Source organism: Rissa tridactyla, chromosome 9 (assembly GCF_028500815.1).
Source record: "Rissa tridactyla isolate bRisTri1 chromosome 9, bRisTri1.patW.cur.20221130, whole genome shotgun sequence".
NCBI classification, from domain to species: domain Eukaryota; kingdom Metazoa; phylum Chordata; class Aves; order Charadriiformes; family Laridae; genus Rissa; species Rissa tridactyla.
This window is the reverse complement of record NC_071474.1, coordinates 48,264,132-48,291,910: the sequence shown is the minus strand read 5'-3', so window position 1 is coordinate 48,291,910 and position 27,779 is coordinate 48,264,132. Positions and strand designations below refer to the sequence as shown.

General features: G+C 42.0%; 1 protein-coding gene across 4 annotated transcripts; it reads right to left on the bottom strand.

Annotated features, from left to right (window-relative positions):
• On the bottom strand, nt 1–27,653 carry LOC128914563 (SLAIN motif-containing protein-like). Of its 4 annotated transcripts, none has more exons than XM_054213704.1 (10): nt 27,531–27,607; nt 26,546–26,720; nt 24,205–24,932; nt 13,602–13,738; nt 10,943–11,092; nt 6,732–6,872; nt 4,472–4,789; nt 3,853–3,990; nt 3,377–3,695; nt 1–1,327 (listed from the first exon to the last, which is right to left on the bottom strand). In XM_054213704.1, the coding sequence occupies exons 3-10, from the start codon at nt 24,912–24,914 to the stop codon at nt 1,261–1,263; spliced, it is 1,980 nt and encodes a 659-aa protein (XP_054069679.1). In that variant the 5' UTR covers nt 24,915–24,932; nt 26,546–26,720; nt 27,531–27,607; the 3' UTR covers nt 1–1,260. The 4 variants fall into 4 exon arrangements, with proteins under 4 accessions (XP_054069679.1, XP_054069676.1, XP_054069677.1 ...); XM_054213701.1 differs by having other exon boundaries at nt 26,546–26,723; nt 27,531–27,594; XM_054213702.1 differs by lacking the exon at nt 26,546–26,720 and having other exon boundaries at nt 27,531–27,653.
• Between the last annotated feature and the right edge of the window lie 126 nt (nt 27,654–27,779).

The following is a 27,779-nucleotide window of genomic DNA, read 5'->3' as shown; positions in this document are numbered from 1 at the left end:
ATTAAGTTAATGCCTATCCTTCTTACGAAATTCAAGGACACTAAAGGTAAATACCAATACTTGTATCATAACAGACTTCCTCTGGAGACCTGTTTACCTGCGCAGGGTTTAAGAGCTGAAGTGCAGAGGCAGATCCTGAAAAGCCTCATTCCCAGCACAAAACCACTCATGAGCCAGGCTCGCTGTTTGAATAAAGCAGATGTATTTCAGCACCAGAACATTTTATTAAACTACACTATCAAAATCACATTGATGGCAGGGAGAACATTGCTATCAGTGCATGTTTTCTGTACTAAAGAGTGTCTTTGTAGCATCCAGCACTTGCTGAGGAAAAGGACACTGAAACAGAATCCTCTGTAGCCAAAGAGGCAATAGAAAACTTCTACAAAAGTGAGGGCAGGTAGGGGCTACCTGAAAGAGATCCAAGGGAAACACTTCAAGTCAAATCAGTCAGGGAGGGTTATTTTTTAAAAGTTTACTTTTAACTGGTGTTTGTTAACTTCCTCATCTGAGATATGAAGACGCTGATAAACAGCAGTTTTTCAGTAGCATCCCCTGTCCCTGCGACTGCCTGTTCACAAACCCACACAAATATTGTGTACCGCTCCTTCACTGGTGAACCGTGATGCACACGCTTGAATACAACAGCTTGAAGTGTACGACAGTTATAAAAACCTGCTTCCTCTTCTAGAACAAACAATAAAAAGTAGCAGAAATACATTCTATACAGAAGTAAAAAAAAAAAAACCAAACAAACAGCTGAGTTTCAGACAAATATTAGAGTAGGTCAGGTTGAATTTAAAAAGTCTTACTTCTACCATCTACGGAACTATTTCTAGTCTCCCCCAGCCCCTGCTGTGCAACCCACCACAGCAACAGCACGAAGCCGCCCTTGGGCACAACAGGACAACAGCAGCCTTTTTATGCAAGCGTCCTCAGGAGCAGGTCACATAAGGTTTTGTGTGTTCCAAAGGGCTGCAAGTAGAGGTTTACAGGAAATAAGGCTATTTTCGGTCTTCATATGAAGTCTCATTTCAGTAACATTTTGAAGAGTGGAAACCCAGTAAAGCAGTTGTCTGTTCCACCATGAAGAGGTCAGGCTGTCGTAGAAGAGCAGAAGGCGAGGACACTTTGCGTTGAAGGAGAGGAACTATTATATACACCAGTCTGCAGTGCGGTGGGGCTCTGGAGCTCCAGTTTCAAGTACCGCCCAGCCAGCTGGGGGTCTGCTTCAGAGTTGGGTGGCAGCGGTTTGGGTTGTCAGTAACACCCATCCTTCCAGGAATCATCCTCGGCAGCCTGAGCTGTCTGTGCCGACTGGGGAAATCTGGGTTGAGACACACAAAAAAGGTCACTAACAGCTACAAGCAGCAAAGTCCCCAGGAAGCTGTCGACGTGCACAGGAATCACAGAATGGTCTAGGTTGGGAGGGACCTTTCAGATCATCGAGTCCAACCATCATCCACCACTGCCCTGGGTAGCCTGGTCCAATGCTTGACAACCCTTTCAGTGACAAAATTTCTCCTAATGTCCATCCTAAACCTCCCCTGGCACAACTTGAGGCCGTTTCCTCTTGTCCCATGGCCTGTTCCTTGGGAGAAGAGACCAACCCCCCCCCAACTACCCCCTCTTTTCAGGGAGCTGTAGAGAGCGAAAAGGTCTCCCCTCAGCCTTCTTGTCTTGTTTGAGGCTTTAGTTTACTCTGGGCTTCTGCAACATCTGGCTTTGGACAATCTCAACATCTGCCTGTCTTGGGTCAGCTGCTGCAGTCACACCTGCACAGCTCACACACCAGCAATTTGGGGCAGTTTAGAGACATTAAGTGACTATTACTGGGTACTTGAACAGTGACATAATAATTTAGCAGAGCAGGATAAATAACGCTGTTGTGGGGTTTTCCCATGACTGAGTCCAAGAGAAATCTTCTCTCCAAATGTGATTAAACACATGAAAAATAATCAGGTTGTATATAGAGTACTACTACAAGAGTTTAAATATTCCCTTTTAAGTATTTGTTTTAAAGTAAGTAGATGATACAATTCATTGAAGGCTATGACAGGATATTAAAAATCAACAAGTACTTACTGCTTATTACTCTGATACTGAGTCAACTTCCCACAATCATAAAAGTTTGCAATTGTATGGCAAATAGCTGTAAAAAAATAGCTTTTGGCAATTTGGTAGTGGATTTCCCGCACACAAAAGCGCAGCAGATGCCTTAGGACCATGGGGTAAGAACACACTAAAATGGCATAAAGCCGCCTGTGCATAAAGTTGTTAGAAGCTACTTAGAGGCCTTATTCTTTAGAGCTTGACTACGTTCTAACTGAACAGCTGCTGCTTTAGACTGTCTACAAGCTTCAGATATCCACTGTCTAAATGTTTAAGAAGCTAATCATAAAAGCTAGAAATAAATGTAAAAGAAAAAAAAAATAAATCCAAAAATCCACTGCATCCTTCTGGATTAAGATGTGGCCCCTATATCTGTTCAGATTTGTGCAGCAAGAACAAAAATAGTAAGTTTTTGGAAACGATTATATATGTTCTGCTTTCCCCCTGTTGTATGAAGTCACTGTAATGATATAGAAGCATTGATGACAGAAGCAGTGATACAGAAAATAAGCCAAGCCTTGTCAGTTTGTCCTACTTTTCAAACCTTCTGAAAACTCATTAGGCCTGGGACAATGCCCACCTGGAGTCCTAACTAAAGACTAAGGAAGAAAAAAAATCACCAAGCTTATTTTACCAGTAGCAAAGTCACAGAGGCACCAAAGTAGGTCATCCGGGAGGATTATTATATTAACAGTAAAGAAAGTTTACTAGTCCTTTCAAGAGTTTTTCCCCTTCAAAATAAATATATGCACCCAATAAATATGTGCCATAATGGTAATTGCTTATAGAAATAAGTTTGAGCCTATGCCTCTTCACTTTCCTGAATAATTAGCTTTGTTTAAAAAAAAAAAGCACTTACGTTTTTTAAACAGATGGAATACTGAAGTATTGAGTGGTTTGGTCACAGACTACATAGTTAAAAGGGGTATCTCGCCCAGAAGCTGCTGAGTCCCAGCCTGCCAGTTCATACATACATTCACCAAATTTAATTTTAGTGGTATTTAAAGGAACTGCAACCCTTTGCTCCTTGACTGGAGCAAATAAAGAAATAAAGTCCAGGAACCTTCCAGCTAAGCACTACTCTTTCTTTAATGGCTCCCCAACCTCAACCCTAAACCTGAAGTTAATCAGTAGCCATGACCCAACTCTATACCCATATCATACTTCAAAGTCAAAGATTAATATAACTGTATAAAAAAGTGTTTCTAGTCTATGAAATACAGGCAGACATTCGAGTCTGTGAGGCTTGAAGCCTCACACTTACCTCTTGGATGGTAGCGTCGGTTTGCTCTTGGGCACCGAGATTCCTCCAAGAGATGTGCGTGCTTTAATTGGTGAATTTTTTGCCACGGTGACCATGTTACTGCTTCTGGTAGTGCAACTGCTGCTGGAAGAGCCTGTACTAAGTGAAGATGCCTGTGGTTTTCGAACTCCGCTAACAGGACTTGTGTAACTGCAGGCTTTGACCGGCTGCCTGGGTGTTAACAGAGAGTTTGTGCATGACCCTGCTTTCAGCGGTTGCCGCACGGTTAAGGGAGATTGCCCAGCACCGGAGGAATACCTGAGCTTACTGGGAGCCAGACCTAGAAGTGGAATAACAAGAGAAAGCAAAACCCAGCTGGCAACGGTATTTTAAGAACACTTCAGGCTACACCTTTTAAGGACCTCGCGCGTAGCCACGTCAGTTAAACAGACAAAAAGAAGTCACCTACAGTGGTGTCTAGAGGACACGGCACTGACCTCCTGACCGTTGCTGAGTCCTTGGAATTCGACTGCTCGGCACCTGCAGATCTGACTCCAAGCTCCGACTGCTCCGTACAGACTCCAAAGCTCGAAGGCTCGTCCTGGCCAGGTTGGGCATGCTGTGGCGCATCTCCTCTGAAATCAAGAGCAAATTCTCTATTTGCCGCTTCTGATAGCAATGGAGATGTATAACGATTTAGACTCTCTCTTGAAAAACACAGGCACTTAAAAGTAGACAAGTGTGTAACTAATTCTTAGCTTCCATTAAGCAACAGCGCTTTTTACAAGGGCATGTAGCAATAGGGCAAGGGGTAATGACTTCAAACTGAAAGAGGGGAGATTGAGATGAGATCTCAGGAAGAAACTCTGCTGTGGGGGCGGTGAGCCCCTGGCCCAGGTTGCCCAGGGAAGCTGTGGCTGCCCCATCCCTGGAGGGGTTCAAGGCCAGGTTGGACGGGGCTTGGAGCAACCTGGGCTGGTGGGAGGTGTCCCTGCCCAGGGCAGGGGGTGCCACTGGGTGGCCTTTAAGGTCCCTTCCCCACCCAAACCATTCTGTGATTCTATTCTATGAAAATTCTTTCCGTTGACTCCTATCGAAAGCTCACAACTAGCTTACCTTCGCTGTTCGCATACTTGAGCCGGTCTTGCATCGGGCTTTGCACAGATCTCCTTGGGGGACGGATGCGGGTAGTCGATGACCTGCCATAGTCTGCAGTGGAAGAAGGGGACTGACATCGGGGGGAACTGAGTGGGGATGGTGAGTATCTGTGAGCGCTGCGGTATGACAGGGAACAGTCATAATCATCCTCATCCTCAAGGCTGTATGTGTCAAACTCCTGGTCGCTGTAGGTACCTCTTCGCAGAGAGTGAAGGGAGGCACTGGAACTGCGACGTGACACCGAAGCAGAGCTAGAGGCACAGTCCTGACGGAGGCCTGGGGATAGAGGGCAACACGGCTCAAAGTCATCGTACTTTAAAATAGAAATTCCTTACCCAGTTGCAACACAAATCCAGAAGCAATGATTTTATCAGTGATTCGTTTCACCTTGGATGGAGAGTAAAGTTAATAACTCTCTTTACCGAGGACACTCACAGCTTATGGAATCTCTAAACTGGAACAGTGTCACCCATATCAGTACTGTTTAATTAGAGAAAAGAGTTAATATCCCAGTTGACCTGAATTACTCCTCACGTCACATACACAAGCAGCTGTGACTGTGGACTATATATATTGCCATGCAAGCTCTGCTAGGTTAACTAGATATAGGAGTTTAATTTACAGTATGAGTGTTTCAGTTCAACTAATTACGCACCCACCAGCATTTCAACAGGTTGAAACAAAGATTTGAATTTCTGCCTGCAAGTGAAAAACCACCTGCTTTTATTGACATCTACAGTACATCTAATCTGGTTTATTTACAGGTCCTCCCCAACTTACGCCTTTAGTTAAGTCTTCTTGCCTAACAAAATCCAAGCAACTTCTTACCAAGAACTAATTTAGCAAACTAGTTGTTGAAGGGACTTTTGAGAAAGGTGTCAGCTAAAGTTCTGAAAAACCCTCTTCTCAGTGCAGTCCCTTCAACTGCAGGGATTTAAAAAAAGCAAGCGCTCCTCACTTCTCCCTTCACAAAGCTTCATTCTGAGAATGAAGCACTTTTCATATTTCACTGGAACCTTTGTAACGTGACAGGATTTCTTTGACACTATTTTTTAAGTGATCACAAAGCATAAGCAAATACTCGAATTTAGAAAGAAAAAGGCTGTTATTTGCTTTGTTCGCTTTAATAAAACTTTTCCTCAGCTGTGCTCAGGTGTAATAAAGTGATAACAGGATCTTATGTATTTTGCTCCTTTTAGTCTCATATTCCAATTCCTAGATCATAGTATTTTTCAAATTTCTAAAGGCACAGTACTAAAAGTAAGTAAATGTTCTCCAAAAGAAAAACAGAGAACTTCATTCTCTATTTCCTGTAAATCAAATTAATGATTAATTTGCAGAGATCAACAGATCCAACCACTTCGTTCCACCTTGATCTTCAATTAGGACCTCATCCAAATGACACTGAAGTCAGTAGAAAGTTTACCAATGATTTAATGGGAACTGGATCAGGGCCCTGAAGTCCCCACACACTGGGACACAAATGTTTTACGCTTAAGTTAAATTTGCAGAGCACTTTACCAGAGCAAAACTTAAATTGTAATTTCAGCTCTTTCCGTTTTAATACTCTTGAATTCTTAGTTTTACTCAACTCATCAGTGAAATACTGCTTGCATCTTCTGCGAAATAAACAACTTGTACAATTCAGTCCTCTAGACAGCTTCTGATAGGATTTCCGGCTGCAGTTAAGCAGCCTGCTCAGAAAAACAAAAGCGTACAAGCAAAAAATGTTGCTGGGTTATCTTTTCAGCCGGATCAGTTCCCCAGACCGATACAGCACAGTCGCACAGCTGCTTGTGTTTGCCCAAGTGAGGGGACAGCAATGATGGGACAGCAACCAGGCGGGCAACTGTGAGCTGCTGCTGATTAAACTGCTACCATCACAAGACAGCTGCTCGGGAAACTTCACCTGTACTTCAGAGACAATCCGCAATGGAGTATTTTTGAGTATTAAAGGGTCCTGACATATTCAACAAACTGGGGTTTCGGATAATACTTTTAAGACGATCCTCTGCTTTAAGAGGTGTAATCTGGAGAATATTTTACAACTGCTTGGGTCTGTAGAATTTTAAAGGAAGCCCCTGCAAATCACAAACATTTCAAATGATCTATTAAATTCTTTTCTGTTGGGGAAAAGGGGGAGAGAAGAACAGCTGGAACCCATCTACATTTCTCTACAATTTGAAACTGCAACACAAAGGAGATCGCCGTCACGTACTTTCTTCCTGAAGGCGTGCCATCACCTGGACATCCGTCAAGTCCTGCAGTTTATATCCCATGGAGATGGAGTCGTCAGAGGTACTCAGCTCGCTGTCCACCGACGATTGAGAGCTCAGCGCAGAATGCATGCTCAAATAACCTTTGGGGAGAGAGGAAGGAGGAACATAAAAAGCATTCAGACAGCCACACACAACCCAAGAATGAGCAGCAGAGTATTTATTCCAGTAATAAAACCAGTGCAGTTGTGAACTGGAGGTGTGGTTGCTAGAAATAGTTAAGAAGTTAGAAATTCCTTGAGAACACAATGCTCAGTATTTTAACCTGCAGTCGTCAGGAGGCAGAGCATCTTTGTGCGGGGAGAGAACTGTGGACTTCTATCCAGGAAGGTTAGCATCCAAGGCAAAGGGATGCTTGGTAAAAATACTTTAAAAGATCAGTATTATTTCTGCCTAGTTTGAGATAGGGGCAACTATTGATCCAGATATTAAGCAGCAAAGTTACACAAAGTGCTTGTAGGGCACTGGTGAGCAGTCATAGCAGTAAAAGGATCCAAATGGCTTTCTGAGTACAGTACCACAAAAATCAGACATGCAATCTGCTTATGCAATGTAGAGTTTGCACTAGATTGCCTCCTCCCCGTCCCTGAGGTTCATCCCTTTTTTTTTTTTTCCTCTGATCATAAACCAAACTCTCTCTTACAGGGAAAGACACAGCTTATTCATACAGCAGGTCATAAAAAACAAACTGGAAGGATCTTTCCACCGGCTAAGTTTTTCCTTAAGTCAGGCATTAGGAAGAGGAACAAATCATTTTCCTTTTGAAGAATAATAATAAAAATATCATCAGAATCATCACTAGTTGCAAACTTTTACCTGTTAGTACTTTTTCTTAAGTCAAGCAAGTCAGTATTTTTCATGGCGTAAGAGTACTACTACTTGCCACAGGGAGATGAGAACACGGCGTGTAGCTCTGGGGCTATACTGGTACTTGCCCTTCAAATGTGGGAGGCTCCTAAGTGCCCCCCCCCGAGCTGTGGTATCACAACTGCCCTTGGTCTTCCTCTCCCTGGCACCTGGGGCGAGTGCTGCCGTGGGAAGGCTGAGCACCCCCTCGCAGTTAGCGCATCTCCACGGGATGGAGGCAGATGCAGGCAATGACAGGAGAATCTTGCTACTATTTCATCAACGTTCATTTTGGCTCAGGGTAGCATCTTTGAGAGAGGGCACACAGTGCTGAGCATACCTCCATCTTCTTTTCCTATTTTATAACCACCATACTGCTTTGTATTATAAAAAAAAAAAACAACCAGAAACCACAAAACCACACACATGGGGAAAAAAAAACACCAAAAACCTCATTGCTTCAAAAATTTTTGGAAAAACAGAAGGATTAGTGAATGTGAAACCTCTACATGGCAAACATGATTATCTATGCCACGTGTTACAAAATACCATAATATCCTCCTAGCGTAACTAGCCCTCCACCACAGACACATAAGACCATATAACTTACAGAGCTATTTCAGGAGAGAGTACATCGTTACCTTAAAGGAATTCCAAGACAGGGTCGCAATTAGTACTATATAGATTTAGACCCACCAAAAAAGAAAATTAAAAACCACAGTCTGCCAGAAGGGCAGATAAAGCCAGTAGATATGCAAGAGCCTAAGAGCACTTAACATCACTTTCAGCTAGAGTAGGCTTAAGAAATACAAATCCTGCTCAGCAGGGATTCAAGATCATCACTTTAATAGCAACAAGTAGGCTGTAGCACACCAGCGAACAAATCAAGAGTATCAGTCAGCCTCCCAAAGCATCTATACGATGTCATTCACCATTGACTTTTACTTAAGCTTACACAGTTTTGCCTGCTGTGTTCTAGGAAGTCTTGAAGGCAGTGCATCTATGGAACAATTCTCAACAATGACGCCAGAAATAAAGATTTTGTTTGTTCTCGGCAAAATATCTAAAAAACATTGCTGAGCAACCCCTTCCAACAGTGGTTAATTCCAGCCAGGCAGGAAAAAGCAGCAGGTTCCCAACGTTATTTCTTCAACCAGTTTTGAAGAGCAGTAACTGATGACACAGAAAACACAGGTGTGAAGTCCAGAACAAAATTCTTACATGGACAGTGAGCAAACTGGTTTGTACCAGTAAGCCTCAAATTCCTCACCTGAAAAAGCACAAAGATTTTCAAGCCTCAAGATGCTGACATAGTGCAGTGACAGCGTGACTGTAGTGTCAGAGGCATGTCTGTGTGTGTGTGTGTGTGTTACACAAATACACACCCCACATCAAGACACTCCAGCACCAGGGCTGCATGGCTCTGTACCATAATCCCCTTTCTTTCCTTCTGGTGTCAGGAAAAGGCATTGGAAGCAGTTGAAATAAATAAAGCCAAAATGAGAGGAAGGATTGCACCTGCAGGATGCAGTGTAATGAATAAGCAGAGGTTTCCTGCTGTAACCAATACCTCCTTTAATACCAAAAACTGTATTTTTAAAGCAGCTGTATCTTGAATACAGCTTTTTAAAAAGCAAAAGTTCCCAGTTCAACTGTGTGGGTTTAGTTTGACTGTTGCATTTCAAATTGCAGGTCTATTCAAAAACAGTCAAGGAGGAGAAGAAAAACATTCACATTCTTTCATCGGGAAAAAACGTTGTGGCTCAACATTGCAAGATGAACTCATTGTGGTTTTCATTATAGAAACTTCAAAATACAGCACATCTGGATTTTGTAGAAGGGGGGTTTTGTTTAGTTTTTAAGGGAAGTTACTGTAAAATGTTTTTCATTTGAATGGTAGGGAAGCTCCATTTTTCTTAGAAATAAAATTAGATTCAAGTCAATCAAGTTGACAGTGAACTTTAAACTCATGTTAGCACTTACACAAGTCACAAGGGAAGAGCCACCAAACAGATGAAGTGAACTCTCATGGATAATCCTACATGCACAAAGCCTGTTCTATACTTGGCTTTTTTTTTTTTGGTACCCTTGACAGCACCAGCAGATTTGCAGAGTGAATGAAGAAGTCTAGAGGCTGCACAGACACTTTGGTTTTACACATCAGTAACCTTTTCTGGGAGAAAAGGTGGTTAGGCATCTAAATTGCCAACCAACCTCATATCAAAACCAAGAAATTGATTTGGAGATTTTTTCCCTGCAGATTTCAGCTTGCAAGAATAAACATACATCCTTTTGTTTGCAAAACAGAGGTAAGTGTTAATTTCTATTTACAGCAGAAAACCAGCAGATCTCCAAAGCATACCTGCAGCTGTGAAAACATCCATAGGCAACCCTTTTTTTTTCTTAAAAAAAAAAAAGGTTCATTTAACGTCAAGTTTCAAGACATAAACTGTTAAACATGCCTTATGCTTTCAAACATGCTAATTAGGATATAGCAATTTCCACAAAAAACCCCAAACAAATTAAAGAAGATTCCTTTAACAATAAAGCCAGGGGGCAAAGCATTTGTACTGGGAAACTGAGCACAAACTGCATCAAGGATAAACGAAGCTCCTGAAAGAGCCTACGTGGACTCCTTCGGCAGCGGCTGAAATGCCAAGGCAGACTTGAGGCCAAGCCATTTAGGAGAAGCTGCATTATCCGACCTGCAAAAACAGGCTTCGAACAAGAATTTTGTATAAGTTGCCTCTAAGGTAGGAAATCTTACTCCAAACACAATTAAGTCTGATGGAAAGCTTTTGTTATTTTGTGTTTAGCTGCCCACTCGGACAATTTAAAGGCTTATCCTGGAGACTACACCTTTTATCTTAAAGCACAAGGCTTCCTGCTGTTTTCTACATTAAGCAATATTTTCAAAAGAAAACTTCACAAACTCTCAGGCCAGAAAACCAAATCCAAGTAACTTTATAAAGGTAACACCTATGTATGATAATATTATTCAAGAGCAATATTGTCTTTGCCCCAAAAGCTGTTTTCTATTTTAAGTCACTCACAATTAGTACAATTTATAAATATATAGAGAGAAAGCTAAAAAAACAAAGCCATGAAATAACTACAAGACATTTAGAATGCAAGGAGATTTTCTCCCATGTAACAGATGGAACCTGGGTCAGCAAGCGAGCAAATTAAAAGGAGAAAACACTACAGGTGGACTTGCATCTCTTGACAACTTTTCCCTGTGTCAATTAGTAATATTCCTTGCATTTTAAACACCGCAGGTTTGCGCTGCTCTACTGACATGCCATACCTGAGCTGCCACAGGTTAGTAGTGCTTTGTTAGTCGATTTGAGATGCCCGGGAGAGTTTAGTGCATTGCTACAGGAGCCTGTCTCTGTATTCAAATTATGTGCGCTTGGTGAGGCCAATGGACTGCAATACAGGTTTTTCCATCTACTGGCTAGAAGGAAAAAATACAAAAAAGCCATAAAGGTTAGCAAATTATTTTTAAAAATCAAAGAGCATAAGATAAAGAAAGGCATCAGGTCAAACAAGATTAAATATTGTAACAGATGTACTTCAAATAAGACACCCTGATGGTGTCAGTTACAAGATGCAGGAAGCAAAGCAGCGCCTGTTCCCTTGCTCACTCTCCCCTATAACTTGTTTTGTCACTTCTCTTCAGAATTCCAGGAATAACTACTGACAAACTGGGCTTTAAAGAGGCCATACATTTCTGAAAGTTTCAGATGACTGTTTTCATAATATCTGTCACTTCTACACCCCACCTTCACTTTAAAGAACTCCATTGAACCTCATGTTTACACGTGTTGTTTTGAATTTTTAATGATGGAATCAAAACAGCATTAAACGACAAAAGATGCCGTGCCTTTAGATTAAAAGGAGAGCACATTAATAGAAAAAACAACCATTCTGAAATATTTAGCGCATAGACTCACATACGAGTTAGCGAAACAATCAAAAGAAGCCAGGTAGCAAAACTCAGTGCATCCATACTTACTGAAGCTGGAAATACGCAGCTACAACACTAAGGACACTGGGAGAATAGTAGCTAAGAAAATAATGAAGATTCACTATATAAATAGTTTTCTTTTTTATTTCCCCCACAAATATAAAGTCAGACTGTTTCAGCTAAAAGGGAATGCATTTCAGACAGAAAGTAGAGAGTTAATCAAATGAATCTTCATTCAGGTTTATAAACCCCCTGCGCTTGAAAAAGTAAATGAAGTTTGTTCTCAAACTACATTAAATTATCTCAGTTCAGGAATTTCAAGGCTACACTCAAAATAAGCCTGAGCACAAGCAGTGCCAAAACACTGCCAGTATGTAAACTTAAAAAAAACCCAACCCAAACCAAAACAGTGGCCTCTCAGACTTCAAATCACTAAGGTCAAATTACTGGTCAAGCTGCAGTCAAAATTATTGCATTCCCTTAGAAGACAAAGCAGCCAGTTCAAAACGCAGGCAGACTACAACTTTTATACCAAACTGGGGGGTGTATTTTCAGCAGTTAAGAACACCACTGAACTTCAAAACATTAATTCTCTCAGAAACATCACATTTTCAAACACTGCTAACCACAGCTTTTGTGTTTAGATGTTCATGAGTCAAACTAGACAGATGAGGTTGCAACACGTCCTGCTCTGCAATGAGGAGCTGCTAAAGAAAATAAAAAAACTAGTCATCCCTCCAGCTGCAGGGTAAATCACACTTGCCTATATAGGGAAGCTGTATGTGTATGATCTAGAAAGCTATACAACATAGAAAAGGATTATTTATTCACTTCAATCCCCTCAGTCTCTCGGCTATCAGCAGTTCAGCCCAGGACTCACACATTTTCCATACAAACCCAGAGTGCATTTGAAAAGACACAGGTAGGATAGCCACCGGAGGGATTCCAGGTGATGTACTAAGATATGCAAAAACAGAATATAACCTTCTCAGTTTTGTAATGAAGTAAGCGATGCATCTATTCTAACAGCTCTTACATCAGTGAAAGGCTAATATGGGATCGAGCCTTCCATGCTCTGAGAAAGGAAAAGAAAACCCACAAACCTACGACCCCTGAATGCTGCCTATGATGGTGGTATGTGAGTACTGAGCTGAGCGCTCTGTAGCATTTTTGTTTCGGGCAGGTTAAGTAAGGGATTCTCCCCCAGTGGTTAAGGAACACGGCTGAAAGCCACCACAAAGTGCTTTTAGGGGATGATAAAACTGTAATAAAAACTAGGTTTCCAAGTGACACCATTTCTCCAAGTTACAGAATTAACGGCTCGCTATTGTAAGCTCTGAGCATCAGACAACTATTTTACCCAGGTAATAATACTAATGGTAAGATACAGTACGAATAATCACCATTGGAAACACTCAGCAACACTAACTTTTTCTATATAGAAAAAAGCTGCAATAATAGTTTCATATGATTCTCTCTACTCCCCAGAAGCACATTTTTACCTCTACATATTTTTACATTAAAGATGTTAAAATGTTTAAAACAAAAGAATTAAGAACCTGAAAACGCTAAAATACATTGTAGCGTTTAGGCTCTGAACATATTAAAAAGCAAAAAACAAGGTGGTCGATTTGACAATTAATTTGAAATGCCTGTACTTGCGTCTTAAACAATACAGTGAGGCAAAACATCACCATTCAGTTTGTTTTGTCTATTACTTGTAATCAGCCCAGTGTTCTTAAGCTTACAGAACGCTCTCTCCCCCCAGCAGCTGAGGCGTTACCAACGCAAACCAAAAGCAAGGAGGTTTCTGAGCAATGCCAAACACGGTGCAAACAGGCACCAAGAGCACAACTTCGGAAGTGCTCTCTCTGCAGATATTCTCCACTACAGGAGCTCCACGTCACGTCTCCTTTGCTTTATAGTTCTCAATAATGTAAAGTACCCAAGTGGAAATAAAAGACACTTGAAGAAGCAATGCTTATAGTTCACGTACCTTGATCAAGTCTGTTCAGAAGAGTCCGGCAGGCTGCTTCTGTCTCGGGACTGGGATTACCCAACACCTGGCGGCACCATTTTAAAGGCGAGTCTGTTTTCTGATCGGCAGTAGATTTTCTCGGGGACACATAGAGCCTTTACAAGGATTGAGAGGAGACAGTAAAAAATGCTCATTAACTCAAAGCACGCAGCCACTGACGTAGCATTTACAAAAGTATACCTAACAGTAAGCAACAGAAAAGTTATCCAAACTAAAAACAGGGGAAAAAACCTGAAGTTTAAATTGCATACTATGATTCAGACACAATAGAAAATTCACTTAAACATGGCTTTGCAGAGAAAGTACACAGCCTCTGCAAGGCAAGGTTCAATACTACTAAAGTTAAGTTGTTGGTATACTCACCAGGACCTGCCTCTCCCTGCACACATCTCCCCAAAACCCATCCCATGACAAAACAGCAAGGGTGAGGAGGTGGGTCTAACTTGAGATTCAAGGTGATCTGCTTTGAGAAGTTTAACTGTGGTGTTTTTTGTTAAAAACCCCACAGCTCTGGATATTCCACCTGTATTGCACCACAGGTGACAGTCATCTCTGGTCTTCTACCAGCAGCTCTCTGAGACACGGAATGAATTGCAAGAAGTCTATTCACAGACCCCAGGGATAAATCATTTAATTGGAAGATTTAGAAAGCTTCAGATGGTTAGGAAGTATGACTGTGTATGATGTTTCCTTTTTTTTTTTTATTGTAATCTTAGATAAGTTCTCCTAAAGCCTAAATTTTTAACAGTTCTAATACACTTAGCATTGTTTTGCATATACGTAGAGGATTAGCCTTACCTACAGACAGATTTAATCATCTTATAGTCTCGGATTATTTACAACTGATCCTGTGTAAAGCAGCATCTCTCAAGAATGGTCCAAGGGTATAGCAGCCAGATGGAAAAGCACCTCAAGAATTTTACTTACATATCCCACATTCACATTTTTAAAGTCAAAAAATCCCAACACAAAAAAAGGTACCCTATATTTTAACATATAAATAGCAACACACTTAAAACTTTTGTAAGGGGGGAAAAAAAAATCAGTATTGAGTAGACACAAAAATAAAAGAGTTTTTAATTCTTGCACGTCAGTTGGAGAAGAACACCCTCAGACAGAGGGCATCGAGACCTCAATCACTCGCCAGCAGGAATAGAAACAAGAAGTGCAGTCATTAACAGAATCTGCCCACACAGACAGTAAATTTCCTGCATATAACAACACGTATATGCTTACTTTAACATCAGAGTTCCAGCTAAGTAATCTTAATATGCATGGGTTAATATAGTTACTGTACTATGAATGCATTGCTACGAAAAGAAATTCAACACAGTGTTCTGCTGAAGTCATTCAAAGGATCACAGAAAGGATCCAGGGGTAGGAAAGTAAGCTCTGTCATGACGAACTTAAGGACCTGCATCTGGGCAATTTCTGGAAGAGTCTGAGAGGCTGATTCCCTCTGAACTCAATTAAAAAGCAGAGAGGAGATTTCTGAAAGCAGAAACTTTTTTTATCTTGTTAATAAGGTCATACGATTCTTCAGGTTAAGTTTTGAACTACCAAATTTGGCCACAATGTAATTTCTTAGAATTAAATGTACCAGAAGAAGAAGAAAACTTCCAAGTCTTTGAAATTGTGTGGATATTGAATACTTTTTGATAAATATGCTTTGAGACTAAGTTTTGGGGTATGAACATACAGGAACCCAATTGAGAAGTTTAGCTGTCATTTGTGAACATGCAGTCTAGCTCTCAGGTCCATCTTTCTCAGTTGGCTCTGCTGTTCGCATGGCCTGCGGCAAGCACAGCTCTGCATCTGGCAAATTCACCTTAACAGGCTTCATGGTTCATAATCTCCTGTGAGAGAGAGAGAGTTCTTCCACGCACACAATCACGCAACTGCTGTTTTTTCCACCGCCACCTTCCTCTCAAGCACCACTCCGCTGCTGCTTCATCTAGTGAACTGCTCGAAGGTGACAACCCTCTCGGTCACCAGCAACCTAGCTACAGCCACACTTGACACAACTGGTTGGGTAAGCTGAGGGAGAGAGTTGGGCAGAGAGGAACTTAATGAAGTTCAAAGGCAAGTGTAGGGTCCTGCACCTAGGGAGGAATAACCCTGTGCACCAGTACAGGTTAGGGGTTGACATGCTGGAAAGCAGCTCTGCAGAGAGGGACCTGGGAGTCCTGGTGGACAACAAGTTGCCCACGAGCCAGCAATGTGCCCCTATGGCCAAGAAGGCAAATGGTCTCCTGGGGGCATTAAAAAGAGCATGGCCAGCAGGTCGAGGGACGTCATCCTCTCCTTCTACTCTGCCCTGGTGAGGCCGCATCTGGAGCGCCGTGTCCAGTCCTGGACTCCCCAGTTCAAGAAAGACAAGGAACTACTGGAGAGAGTCCAGCTATGAAGATGATCAAGGGACTGGAGTATTTCTCTGATGAGGAAAGGCTGAGGGCCCTGGGGCTGTTCAGGGTGGAGAAGAGAAGACTGAGAGGGGATCTCATCAATACTGAACAATATCTAAAGGGTGGGTGGCAAGAGGATGGGGCCAGACTCTTTCCAGTGGTGCCCAGCAGCAAGACAAGGGGCAATGGACACAAACGCCAACACAGAAAATTCCATCTGAACATAAGGAAAAACTTCTTTACTTTGAGGGTGGCAGAGCCCTGGCACAGGCTGCCCAGAGAGGGTGTGGAGCCTCCATCTCTGGAGACATTCCAAACCCGCCTGGATGCATTCCTGTGCCACCTGCTCTGGGTGACCCTGCTCTGGCAGGGGGCTGGAGGAGATGATCTCCAGAGGTCCCTTCCAACCCCTGCCACTCTGTGGTTCTGTGAACTGATTGACGCTACTCCCAACAGCTGTTCTCGCACTGATGTATGCATAATATTTCACCTTTCTCAGTGCAAAATCCAATATTTGAGCATAAAGCAATCATAAGGGTGGTTTTAAGATTACAAGGAAAGTCTGCACGCGCCTCCTGCTCTCTCTTCTAGCAATAACTCAAGTCTTTCTGCTCCAGTTACTCATTCTCGCACAGACATCTCGCATTCAATTCACAAAATACTCCTTTCCCCAATAAAAATAATATAAACCATCAGATATTTTAGTAATTATCCCACTAATTTCGATAACCCCTCATGTTTAAAAGATATAGAAACATACTATGGGACTCATTTGTCAGGTGTCCTATCCAGGAAAGCAATGATTGGCTAAAATAAAACAGACAAACAACTGGGATATTTAAAATGCTGCACTGGCATCAGACCTATCCTGTATCCAGGTAAGGATAAGTATGGAAACAATCCAAAAGCTGTGCTGATGCAGAAAGCTGTCCTGAATTCCCACAACTCTTCAGTTTGGGGCTATCAGATTGAGCTTCCCTGCATGCAACAGCTCTCAAAAGAATTATTTTTCAGTGAAGGCATCTAATCCCTTTTTTGAATTTGTATCTGCTTTTAGCACCCACAGCACCCCACTGCAATAAGTCCCACCACACACCAGCCTGCAGGGTGAAGAACCACCTCCATCCTCATGTTGTGAAGCTCTTACCCCCTATTTACTCTTGATATTGCCTGGTTCTTGGGGATGGGATACAGGTGGAAGGTAATTATTCTTTATTGCCTTTTGACATGCCACTCATGCCTTTACAGATCTTAATAATACTCCTCCCCCTGGCCAGACCCATCTTTTGCAGGGAGTTGAGATTCAGTCTTTTTAGTCATGTCTCATACAGAAGCTTTTTCATACCAAGCTTTACACAAAACACACATGCAAATAAAATAAAAAAGACCCAAAAGCTAATTTGCTATTGACAAAATAAATGCTGAGAAACACTAACACAAATATTCCTGAATGCGCAATGCTATCTTTTCTGAAAGAGCCCACAAGCGTATCTTGCTGCATTTCTGCACGGATAAATGAGCATTACATCCACTCAGATCCAATAAAACAGAGAAAGCAAAGTGCTCACTCTCTGGATTTATTTTACAGGTCAGACCCAAAAAGCAGCAATAAAACCATCAAACAAAAAAGAGGCCACCAGCCTCCTCAGGGCAGGTCACGCTGTTCTTCACATATTTTAGGTTGAGAGAGAAAACCCTGCTCTACTTCAGGAAGGAGTTGTTCTACCCAGCTCCTTCCATGCTTCTAATTGTGTTTCTGCCCAGGACTGTCAGATGGAAACGATAACACTTGTTTGACTGCTAGAACCGTTTCCACATGGAGCAGAGGTAACTGTTCCTGGGGTGTCCCAATCCTCTGCAGTCTGCCAGAGGACTCTCGTTTTTCAGCTGACGAGTCGCTTGGCAAGAGATGGTCTCACTTACAATTTCACTAAACTCAATTAAGTAAGCACAGCTCAATTTTTCAGAGCACTGACAGGCAACTTATAAAAAAAGAGAATTCTGCTTTGATTTCACAGGGTCAGGTTTACTATTTGCCTTTTTAAGTAGCTTTGGGGAAGGGTTCAATGCATTTAGCCAGCTAACTTCTCAAAATACGCTGGCATAACTTGTTCTTCTGCAGCACTGCACACCATCAGCTGATAAACTAAAAACACCAGCCCCACAAACAGAAGTGAATATTTTCTGGACACAATATTAAGAACCAAAAGTCCCCTTTTACTAGAGACTTCCCCCCAGACAGTGTCATCCTCCGTTAGCCACCGTGGAACCACCACTGCGGCAACAGAGGCCAGGTTAACACCGTACCACATCTCTAGCTGACCTGGAACAGGCTTTCTGCTGAAAGAGGTTTTTGTGATAAGCTAAACTCACTCTGCTCTGTTTAAAAATAAGCAGAGTTTTATTTCTGGTAGTTTTATCCTCTACGGCTGTTTGATTTGTCAGGTTAATTTAATCCAATAATCATTGGAAAAAATGTACTCAGGCAAGCCATTAAGCATGCATTCAACTGCCAGTTTACGAGTCAGCCAAAGTCTTTTGGGTTTAACAAATACCCAATTACTGAAAACGCTTTACCTTGCATTTTGTTCCTACAACTCAGCAGTTGGGGTGGGAAGCATGTTCTGTTTAAATGGCAAAAGGTTATGCTTTGAATGTTTCCTTTTGTCAAATAACAAATGACAATTAAGAAGTTATTTAGATAGTTACAGGCCTAATACAAAATTCAGAAAGTAAACATTTGGGCATATATTCTCAATTTGATGTCCTGGGGTTTTGCTGCATAATTTATTAAATATGAATGAGATTTTCTTCAGCTTCTGTGAGGAAACCCTTAGATAAAGCATCTTTAGCTTCTGCTTACAAGTCTCTGTGTTTCACTTTCTGATATAAAGTATTTTATGAAATGCACCTCTGTTAAAAGCCAAGTAGTTTTAGTTGTGCAACAACCACAACATGGGATTTTTCTTCCATTAAGAATGCAGGCACTGAAAATAAATTTGTGGGATTCTTTACACTTTGTTCTGACATATTCCAATGTACTAAAAGCAGAGCATCTTCTAGAGATACTATTCTTCTTTTGGGGCCAATGTTACAGGAGGATTTATGGGCATTAACAGCCATTATTGTTTGATTTTGAAAATACTGCTTTAAATAAAAAACCCAAGAATGTAGAAAATACTATCACAACTTCCTCAACTTGCACACTGCACTAAAAAAAAGCACCTTCACAATTTAGTAACACATCAGTTCAATTGTAAGAGTGCAAGCCAGTATTGCCTGAGAATTTAAGGTCCTAATCATGTAGAATATTTGCACTAGTAAATGTATAGATCATAAGAGGAGAATTCAGGCTGCAGAAAGCTCTATAACTTGTACATTAGTAAATAAAACTGAAAGTGAAATGAACGTCAGCTTTTAAGACACATGCTTGGTTCATTATACATCTTCCACAGCACTACAACAGATGGCAGACACTATCCTGATTTTCCAACCTTTGAGTTACATACATCAGTGCAAGGACAGAGAGACCTGAGGTAGCTAAATATGTTCAGAACAACTTAGATTTATAAGATACACCTCCATGAAGTGCTAAGAAGGCAGCTAAATTCTTTTATAGAGTATGTATTTCAAACAGTTTTTCCTTTCCTTTATATATCAGACTTCAGAGAGATAATTTTTCAGGTTTATTACTGTGCTTATGCTGTTCTAATCTCAAATCTAAACACTATTGTTGAACAAAAATACCAATATGGACAATATAGTGTTGTGGAAAGCAACAGTGAAACAATACTTTCCAGGTCTTGAAATGATAGAAACATAAGAGGAAAAAATGAGAAAAATCTTGTGGAAAACACTCCACACAAAAGCTGTAGAAAAGGGTGATGGAGGAGCCCGGCTACCCAGAGCCTGTGGGCAGAGAGACAGACACCACAGGGACCACGGCAATGCCCAGCTGCAGCCAGCACAAACGGGTAACTCGCCATCCAAACAAACTAGACAATCAGGGAATGTTTTTGATAAGTCATCGGTACATTACTTAATGCAACAGAGCTAACTGATCCGTTGTTAAAAATATCTCTAGAAGGTTTCCATAAGACGACCAGCCTGAGAAACTAAGACCTTGCAAATTACTCTTTTTAAGTCATGTAGAGTCTTGTTGTCAAGGAGGGATCACAGGCAAACTACACCTGTAGAAACATACAAATGGATTTATATAGAGAGTAGGGAGTTAAAGTTCTCCCCAAATTAGAGGCACAAGATGCCATATTTTTTCATGATGCTATCTTGGTATAGTACCTGAATTTTGTGGAGAACCACATCCTCATTAGGCGGAACTGCTCCAGAAAATTTTTTCCTCTCTCTGATGGTACAGCAAGCTAAGAACAATGATACCCTGCAGTATGTTGCATTAAATGCCTCAAGACATTAATAATATAGAAGGCCACTGGACACGGGGCTAAGGCTAAAAACATACACTCCCAGGAAACTCCTAAATAGTAATTTATTTAAGCAAACCATGCTGCTTCTTCCTACAAAGACTATTTCAAGGGCACCCTACTTGCTGTGTTGAACTCCTGGGTCAAGCGGGAGACAACACAGCCAAGGGGCAAAGGCAACGCAACCTGTTTTCAGTTAAAGACAGGCTTTTGGGAAGGAAAACTGTGCAAGGAGTGGATGTATCAGCAACGCAGGATTCACCTGAGTGACACATGGATTCCTTCTCCTCCTCACTCCACAAAAACAGGACCATGTTAGGCTGAGTAGACCTCTACATTCATGTACACACTGATCATATTTTACATATTCTTCTAAAAGGAACTTGGGGATTTAAAAGAAACATAAAGAAAAGGTTCTGTTACACAGATTTGCTTGATAGTTACAGCGTGGTTTGGGTTTTTTTTTTTTTTAAAAAAAAAGCAGAACATACATAAAAGTTTATCTGAAGTCCTGCGTTAAAACAGTAGAAGTTTTGCCACTGGGATCAAGATCTTAAGCAACAGCAACATTGGGGAGACACGTACAAGGGCCTCTTTCCTTCCCTCAAGGAGAAAACCTAAAGTTGTTGGAGGTGAGGCACAGACAGAGAGTTTGGTACTCATTCCATCAGAGGAGACGGAGGCAAAAATAGTCTAAAGCAGTAAAAAGGAGAGAGTACAGAAAAAGTTTAAATCTTTTCACTTCTGACATTTCCTTATCTCTGTTTCACCCAATGACATATTAATATGAACATTTTATAGCTCAGAGGAGTTGGAATTTGAATCATTTCATAATTCCAAGTCAAAATTCTCTCTCCCAAGTCTTACCAGGAAAAATAACTGACAATTGGCGAAACACCAAACAAGTAGCATGGGAATGCGTGACAAAATGCTGAACACAAATCACTGCAGGAAGAACAATAAACTAAATGCACTGAAAACCACAACTTAATTCTTATGTATGGGGAGTACCTAAGAACAAGAAACGCTAAGGAAGACAAACAAGATAAGGCTATTGCAGGCATATCTCATTTGTTCCCTTCTGCAGGGGTCACAGCCTCCCTACAAACCGCTCGGGAGCTGACCTGCAATGAGGGGCAGCATAAGTGAAAGAACTGGTGACCAGTAACGGGCCAACACCACTGAAGTCTAAGTTTAGCATCATGCTGAACATAACAGCACAGAAAGCCACCTTCCACCTGATTGGGTCTCCGGGATATTTACAATTTTGAATAGCTACTTGAGAAAGTGACCTAAGAAAGCATGTCAAGGGACAGACACCAAAGGAGGACAGAGTTACAGCTGCCGCAGGTGATGTAGGTGATGAAACCTCACGTTTCACAGGAGCTCAATCGCAACCTTGTTTTTAAGGCTGGGCTGTCAAAATTTATCAATTCATCGGTCACAGGAAAAAACAAAGGCACTGTGAACTTCTCAGAAATTACCAAAAATCATAAATATCAAAATACACAATACACATGTTCCAATATTAGCTACATTTTTTTTCCTAATACATAGTATTTTCCTAATATATATTATTGCAAATGTAACAATATAGTAAGCTATTTGCTCTAATAATGCACCGCACGACACATTCAGATACCTTCCATCAAGGTAGTACAAAAATTCCCCCTAATAAGCAAGGCCACCTTATTAAACTTGATCTTAAATCCATATAACATTAAGGTTTGTTTGTTTTTAAACCATCACCATTTTCTGGTTATTGCTGATACGAATGCATTAATATCTGCACAGACAGTATGTGAGACATGCTTATGAAGAGAATTTAGGATATTTGGCAATAAGCACAGCCACGCACTATTGACTGTACATACATCACTCATTCCCCACTTTCAGTTTTGCTGAAGAACTCTAGAACAAGAACATCGTAAAAGCTGCTTCTTGTTTTACCAGGTTTGTTTGACAAGAGGGAAACAAAACAAACAGAAGCAATGCAACATGATCAAAGGTAGTTTATGATAATAGAACTTGCACAAGAGCTCTGCAATACCACCTTTATTTAACCTCCTTGGGGTGCCTCTTTTTAATCTATTAGCCTATATTAGCCAAATCTGACAAGAAAATGGAATTATCAAAAACATGAAGATCCTACAAGGTCTAGCAAGAAGGGTACCTGGTAAAAAGAACAGCCTAATTAGCCACAAACTCAAGGAAAGGTTAGTAAACTGAGCCTCTGGGTGCAGAATCTCTCCTGATTGCACTGGACAGTATTCACTGCCCATGTAAATCTCAGACTCTGTCTGGTTTCTTTACCGACTCAATACACTTTGAAGAATCTCTCACATCACATGAATATAAAACCAGCTGTTTTCATTAATGTGGAAACAATAAAAATAAAGCCTGTCTTCCAAATTCAATTTGTTAAATTTATTTTTTTTAAGAAATCTGCTCAAAATGCTGTTTAAGTATGCTAAAGAGTTTCAGTGATCAAGTTAGCAGCAGTATTTGGGTTTTAACAGAGAGCTTGCAATGCAAAAAAAAGTAATAAAATCACGACTGGCAGTAGAAGTTAAAACCAAATGAGAATTCACTCGTACCATCTGCAGCAGGAGAGGGGTGTGAGTGAACTTTCTGTATGCCCAGGAAAAGAACACATAAGAAGAAACTCAATTTTGAAGAACACTTTAACTTTGTACATTCCTTTCCAAAACTAACTAATGCTGAAAATCAGTCTTCCCTCATTTGTCATCTCAAAAATGCTTTCACCTGTTTTTAATATAAGCTTGAATTTCAATGTGAGCTGACGGCATTATGTTATTGAGCTCCATTCCATTAACAAACAAAAGTTTACCTTCACTTATAATGGCTAATGAATTTTTAGCATGTAAGATTTGGTTTGTGTTCAGCAACCATTCTGCAGCGCTATCTTCGCTGCCAGATTCATCTCTAGCTACCCATTTTGAAACACAATTTGCAGATCCCTGAGGCTATCCTACAAAGTCTTAAAATTAAGAACTCTAGGTAAAAACTCCAAGTCACAGCTATTGCATGAGCTGGAATTAGCCCCAGACTTTAACTAGCTTTGGAAGGGCAAGGGAAATTAACGTGCCGATTTATAAACCAAGTTCTAAACAAGGCTGCTGGTGAAGCAGAGAGTGCTACAAAGAAAGGTCAGTTAAGGATTACATCATTGATCTGTTTCAGTTCACGTCTCCAAACAAAAGAAACAGGTTAACTGCAAAGAAACAGTATTCAGGAAATGGAAGTGATTTGTCTTCTTAGATACCAGCAAAAGCCACAAATTCCAGATGGTCTGAGGTCTCAGCTTGTGTTTGACAAAATTCGTATTTAAATGCATGTTATGTACCAGGTTTAAAAAGTCCATTATTCATTCATCTGCATACATCATACATAAACACACTAACAGGGAGCGGAAGGTCTTTTTGTCCTTGCTACAGCAGTGTCAGGAAGAAAGGGGGAAAGAGAAGCCTTACAGTTAAACTGATTTTTTTTTTTTTTTTTTTAAATAATGCTCTGGCACAATGGTCTTAAAAATAAGAACAGCCGATAATGAGAACTGCATTCTTGCTGCTAAAAATCACAAGCACTGTAAAGAAATCACTTTATACCCTTAAAAATTATTGCACACCTAAACACAGAAACTCCCAACTGCAGCAGCATAAGTTCCCTACATTACTAAACTTTTGACATACATACCAGCTATTTTCTTCTTCGTTGCAATTTTCAAGTTCCAACACTTTCACTTCATCCAGATCAGTGTTGTTTGAAAGACTTTCTAGATCTCCAAATTTTGCATTGGGATTTTGTTTGTTTATTTTGACTGAGGGATCGCTACCTGCAATGACCAAGTTTCCCATAAGCTCCGTGCTATTGCTTGTATCCATACGTGAAGAACATCTAACGTTATCCTCGGCCTTCGTTTCCACCTTACACGTGCTGGAAGACAATTCCTCAGTGGCACTGTTGCAACTATATTGCATTTGGGCATCTCTGTCTTTTTTTAGGCAGTTGTTCTCTCCTTCCTCTTTTCTTATTTTGCTTAATTGGTTGTGCAGATCTGCCATTATTTGCAATTCTCGCTTCTCAGTTATGGCATTGATGCTATTATTAATTTCCATCCCATTAAGACCAGAGTCATGGTTATCCATGCCGGGACGGAGCTCACTCTGCACGTTTGTCCCAAGCACGCTCCTGCTACTCTTCGTTCTTGGGTGCTGGTTCTGGATCTCCAGTCTCCTCACCAGCTCCCGCAGCTTCCGCACCTCCTCCAGCTCCGGGCCAACCTCCTGGGATGCCGGCTCCGTCTCAGGGCCCATGGCAGAGCTCTCCGTTGAGTCTCGTCCTAAGTCGGGCTCCAGAGCATGATCCTGCTGTATGACTGGGGCATTTCCAGGCACTACCATCATCCAGAACGCACACTGTCACTGCAATACACGAAAAACGTATAAAAGCTCCACAAACATGCACAGTCTTTTAAGCAAACTGGAATTAAACACTAAAAATTCTGACTTTTATAAGCACAAACCAATTATACTGGCGTACAAGGTGAGTGAATTAAATCAAAATCTATTGAAAAAGAACAACTGAAATCAGTATGAAACATTTCAACAAACACAAATTGCTTGTTTCAAACAGCTAGGATGTGCAACTATTGTGCTACAAATTAGACTGTATAAAAGGAAGCTGATTTAATCCCACACAATAGTTTAGTTTCCATCTGTTTACAAACAAAATACATGAGAAAAGCCCTGATTGAGCAAAGTCAGGAAACATAATTAGCAAGGTGCTGACGTCAGACAACGACAGCATGAAGAAAATGGTAAAAACATCCTTTGTTCATTACCAGGTTTACCCTGGAAAAGCAGAAAAAAACTTGAAAACATTTCTGTATCAACCTATACCAAAGACTAATGACAATGACTAACAACAGGAACTGCACTTACATGAAAATAAGCCTAACTAATGTCTTTACTGGCATATTTTCCTGTTACAACTGAAGAGAGAGAGGCAAGCTCTCTGATACAAATACAGCAAGAAAAAAAAAAAAAAGAGCTCTATATCTCACTATAGATTACATATTCCATTTTCACAAAATTAAGCCATCTCTCTGCTTTTCATGTCTTAAGTGCTACTCCTCATCCTGTGGTTGTGTTGACCGAGGAAGGGTGTGCAGAGCAGCTTTAAACTGTACAGGTGTTCAGGCTTTCCCAAAAAACATGAAATAATGCTGGTGCATTTAGCACACAGCTTTACAACACTTACCGAATAATAAGCAAACACTGATTTTTCCCTACACTAGTGATTTACATGAGTTTTCAGTTTCAATGCGGCCATTCATTTCTGAATTGACTCTTCATTGAAAAGCCCCTAATAAGAGATTAACGTTCCACAGAGCAAGTAAAGTAGATTCCCCTGAAAAAATTATAAATCCTTTCTATTTCACAGAAGGAGGGCAAATAGATCGACTGGCAGACAGATGAGGGAGTTAGATGACACAACCAATTCAAAGTTTAAAAGATTTGATGCAGGCATTGCAACTGCATTTGAACCTGGATTTTTCGTGGCTGTAGGTGTTTCCCCCCCACCGCCTCCTTTGCTGCCTGAAAATGTCTCCTATTTTTAAGGTCTAACTGCCGGCAGGCAGAGGAAACCACAAAAATTAAATGTCACACAAAGTCCGCAAAGCAAGGAAGTTTAAAAATACAGACACTCCCCATACACACTCCAGCATCTCCCTGTCACTCACTTACTGTAACAGCAGTAGCTGACTACAGCTCCTTAAAATATAGTTTTGGGGAGTTTTAGTTGTGTGGTTTTTTTACTTGACAGATTTGGGGTTTTTTTATTTTAGTCCTCTACATGCATTTTTTTAGGCTTATGTTTGAACGAATAATGAACATGAACAGCACTTGCGAAGAGCTGTAAGTGAAGAGAGCTGACTGCAGCGCGCTTCAAGCACCGCTTTCCAAACCCTGCCTCTCAGGAGCATCGCTAAAGTCATTTTGACTTGGGGAAAAGACATTTAATTTGTAGTTACCCAGCAATCCGGTTCCTACTCATAAGCCTACTCTGAAAATCTCCCTGCACGCATCCTTGCTGCTATGAAACCATCCGATCTCTCGGCGAGTAACAAACTGGGGTGATTTCCGCAGACATTTCAGGGCTCTTGCTCGGTGGCTCGCCGAGGATGCACCAGCGGGAGTTTGAGAGTTCTACTGCCAAAGCAAAACACAACGACCCAGGGGAGGGGGAACGCAACGAGAGCTGTCACCCGAAAAAATCAGTTCCCCTCCGAGGCAGAGGAGCGGCAAAAACCTGCGTTTTCATTCATGGAGTGGGGGGGACCAAACAGATTAAAAGCGTTTAGCCTTTTCCCACAACCACTAAGTACAAAAAACAGCTAAATAAAGCTGAAAGGATGTGAGAGGAAAAGGAATATAAATCTGCAAAACTTGATTTCATTGTGTAACGGGCAGAAGAAGAGAAAAGGGGGGGGGGAAAGAAGAAAAAATTAAAGAAAAGCCACATTTCAGGCCGTTACTGTGTCGGAGACAATCATTTGGACTTTTTCAAACAGACATCCGGGTTTTTGCCGGCAGGTTAACGGGCTCTCCTCACCGCCGGGGGTGCGGGGGGGGGGGGGCGAACCGACACCTCCCCCGCGCCCCCCGCCCCAGCCGGGGGTCCCCCCGCCGGCCCCGCCGAGAGGAGGGAGATCCCCCGCCCCGACCCCCCCCGGGAGCCCCACAGCCTGGACAGCTCCCGGTGCGCGGGCACCGCGGGGGCCGGCCGCGCCGAGGGGAGGCGGAGGAGGGCGAGGGCGGGGAGGGGGTGGCAGCCGGCGCCAGGCGCTGTGGGGAGAGCCGGAGGGGGGGGGGTCCGGCCTGAGGGGTGCCGGGGCTCTGAGGGACAGGAGGGGGCGACCCTCAACAGGGCGCGACCCTCACGGGGCGCGGCCGCTCCACGCCGAGCCGAGGGCTCCGGCCACCTTCCCTCCCTTTTTCCCCCCCCTCAGACGGTACCTGTCGCGGCTGCCGATGGACGCTGCCCGCTCCGCCGACGCCGCCTCTCCCCGGCGAGCACCGGAGCCCGGCTGGCGAACGGCGGGAGGGAGTCGCCGCCGCCGCCGCGCGCGCATTCGGGCCCCGCCCCCGCCCGCTCCCTGAGGGGGGCTCTGCGCGTGCGCGGCGGGACCCTGAGGGGAGCGCGGGCCCGGCCCTCTCCCAATAGAAATAGGCAAAAAAATAAAGATTAGCCGGGGTCTGCCAAGG

What these genes read in the sequence shown, in the direction of transcription:
- LOC128914563 (XM_054213702.1), bottom strand. Translation starts at nt 24,914, where the DNA reads ATGATGGTAGTGCCTGGAAATGCCCCAGTCATACAGCAGGATCATGCT. An exon ending in TCTGAACAGACTTGATCAAG is followed by an intron (nt 11,093 to 13,601) that starts GTACGTGAACTA and finishes TTTTCCTTCTAG; the next exon opens with CCAGTAGATGGAAAAACCTG. An exon ending in ACTAACCTGTGGCAGCTCAG is followed by an intron (nt 6,873 to 10,942) that starts GTATGGCATGTC and finishes CTCTCCCCAAAG; the next exon opens with GTTATTTGAGCATGCATTCT.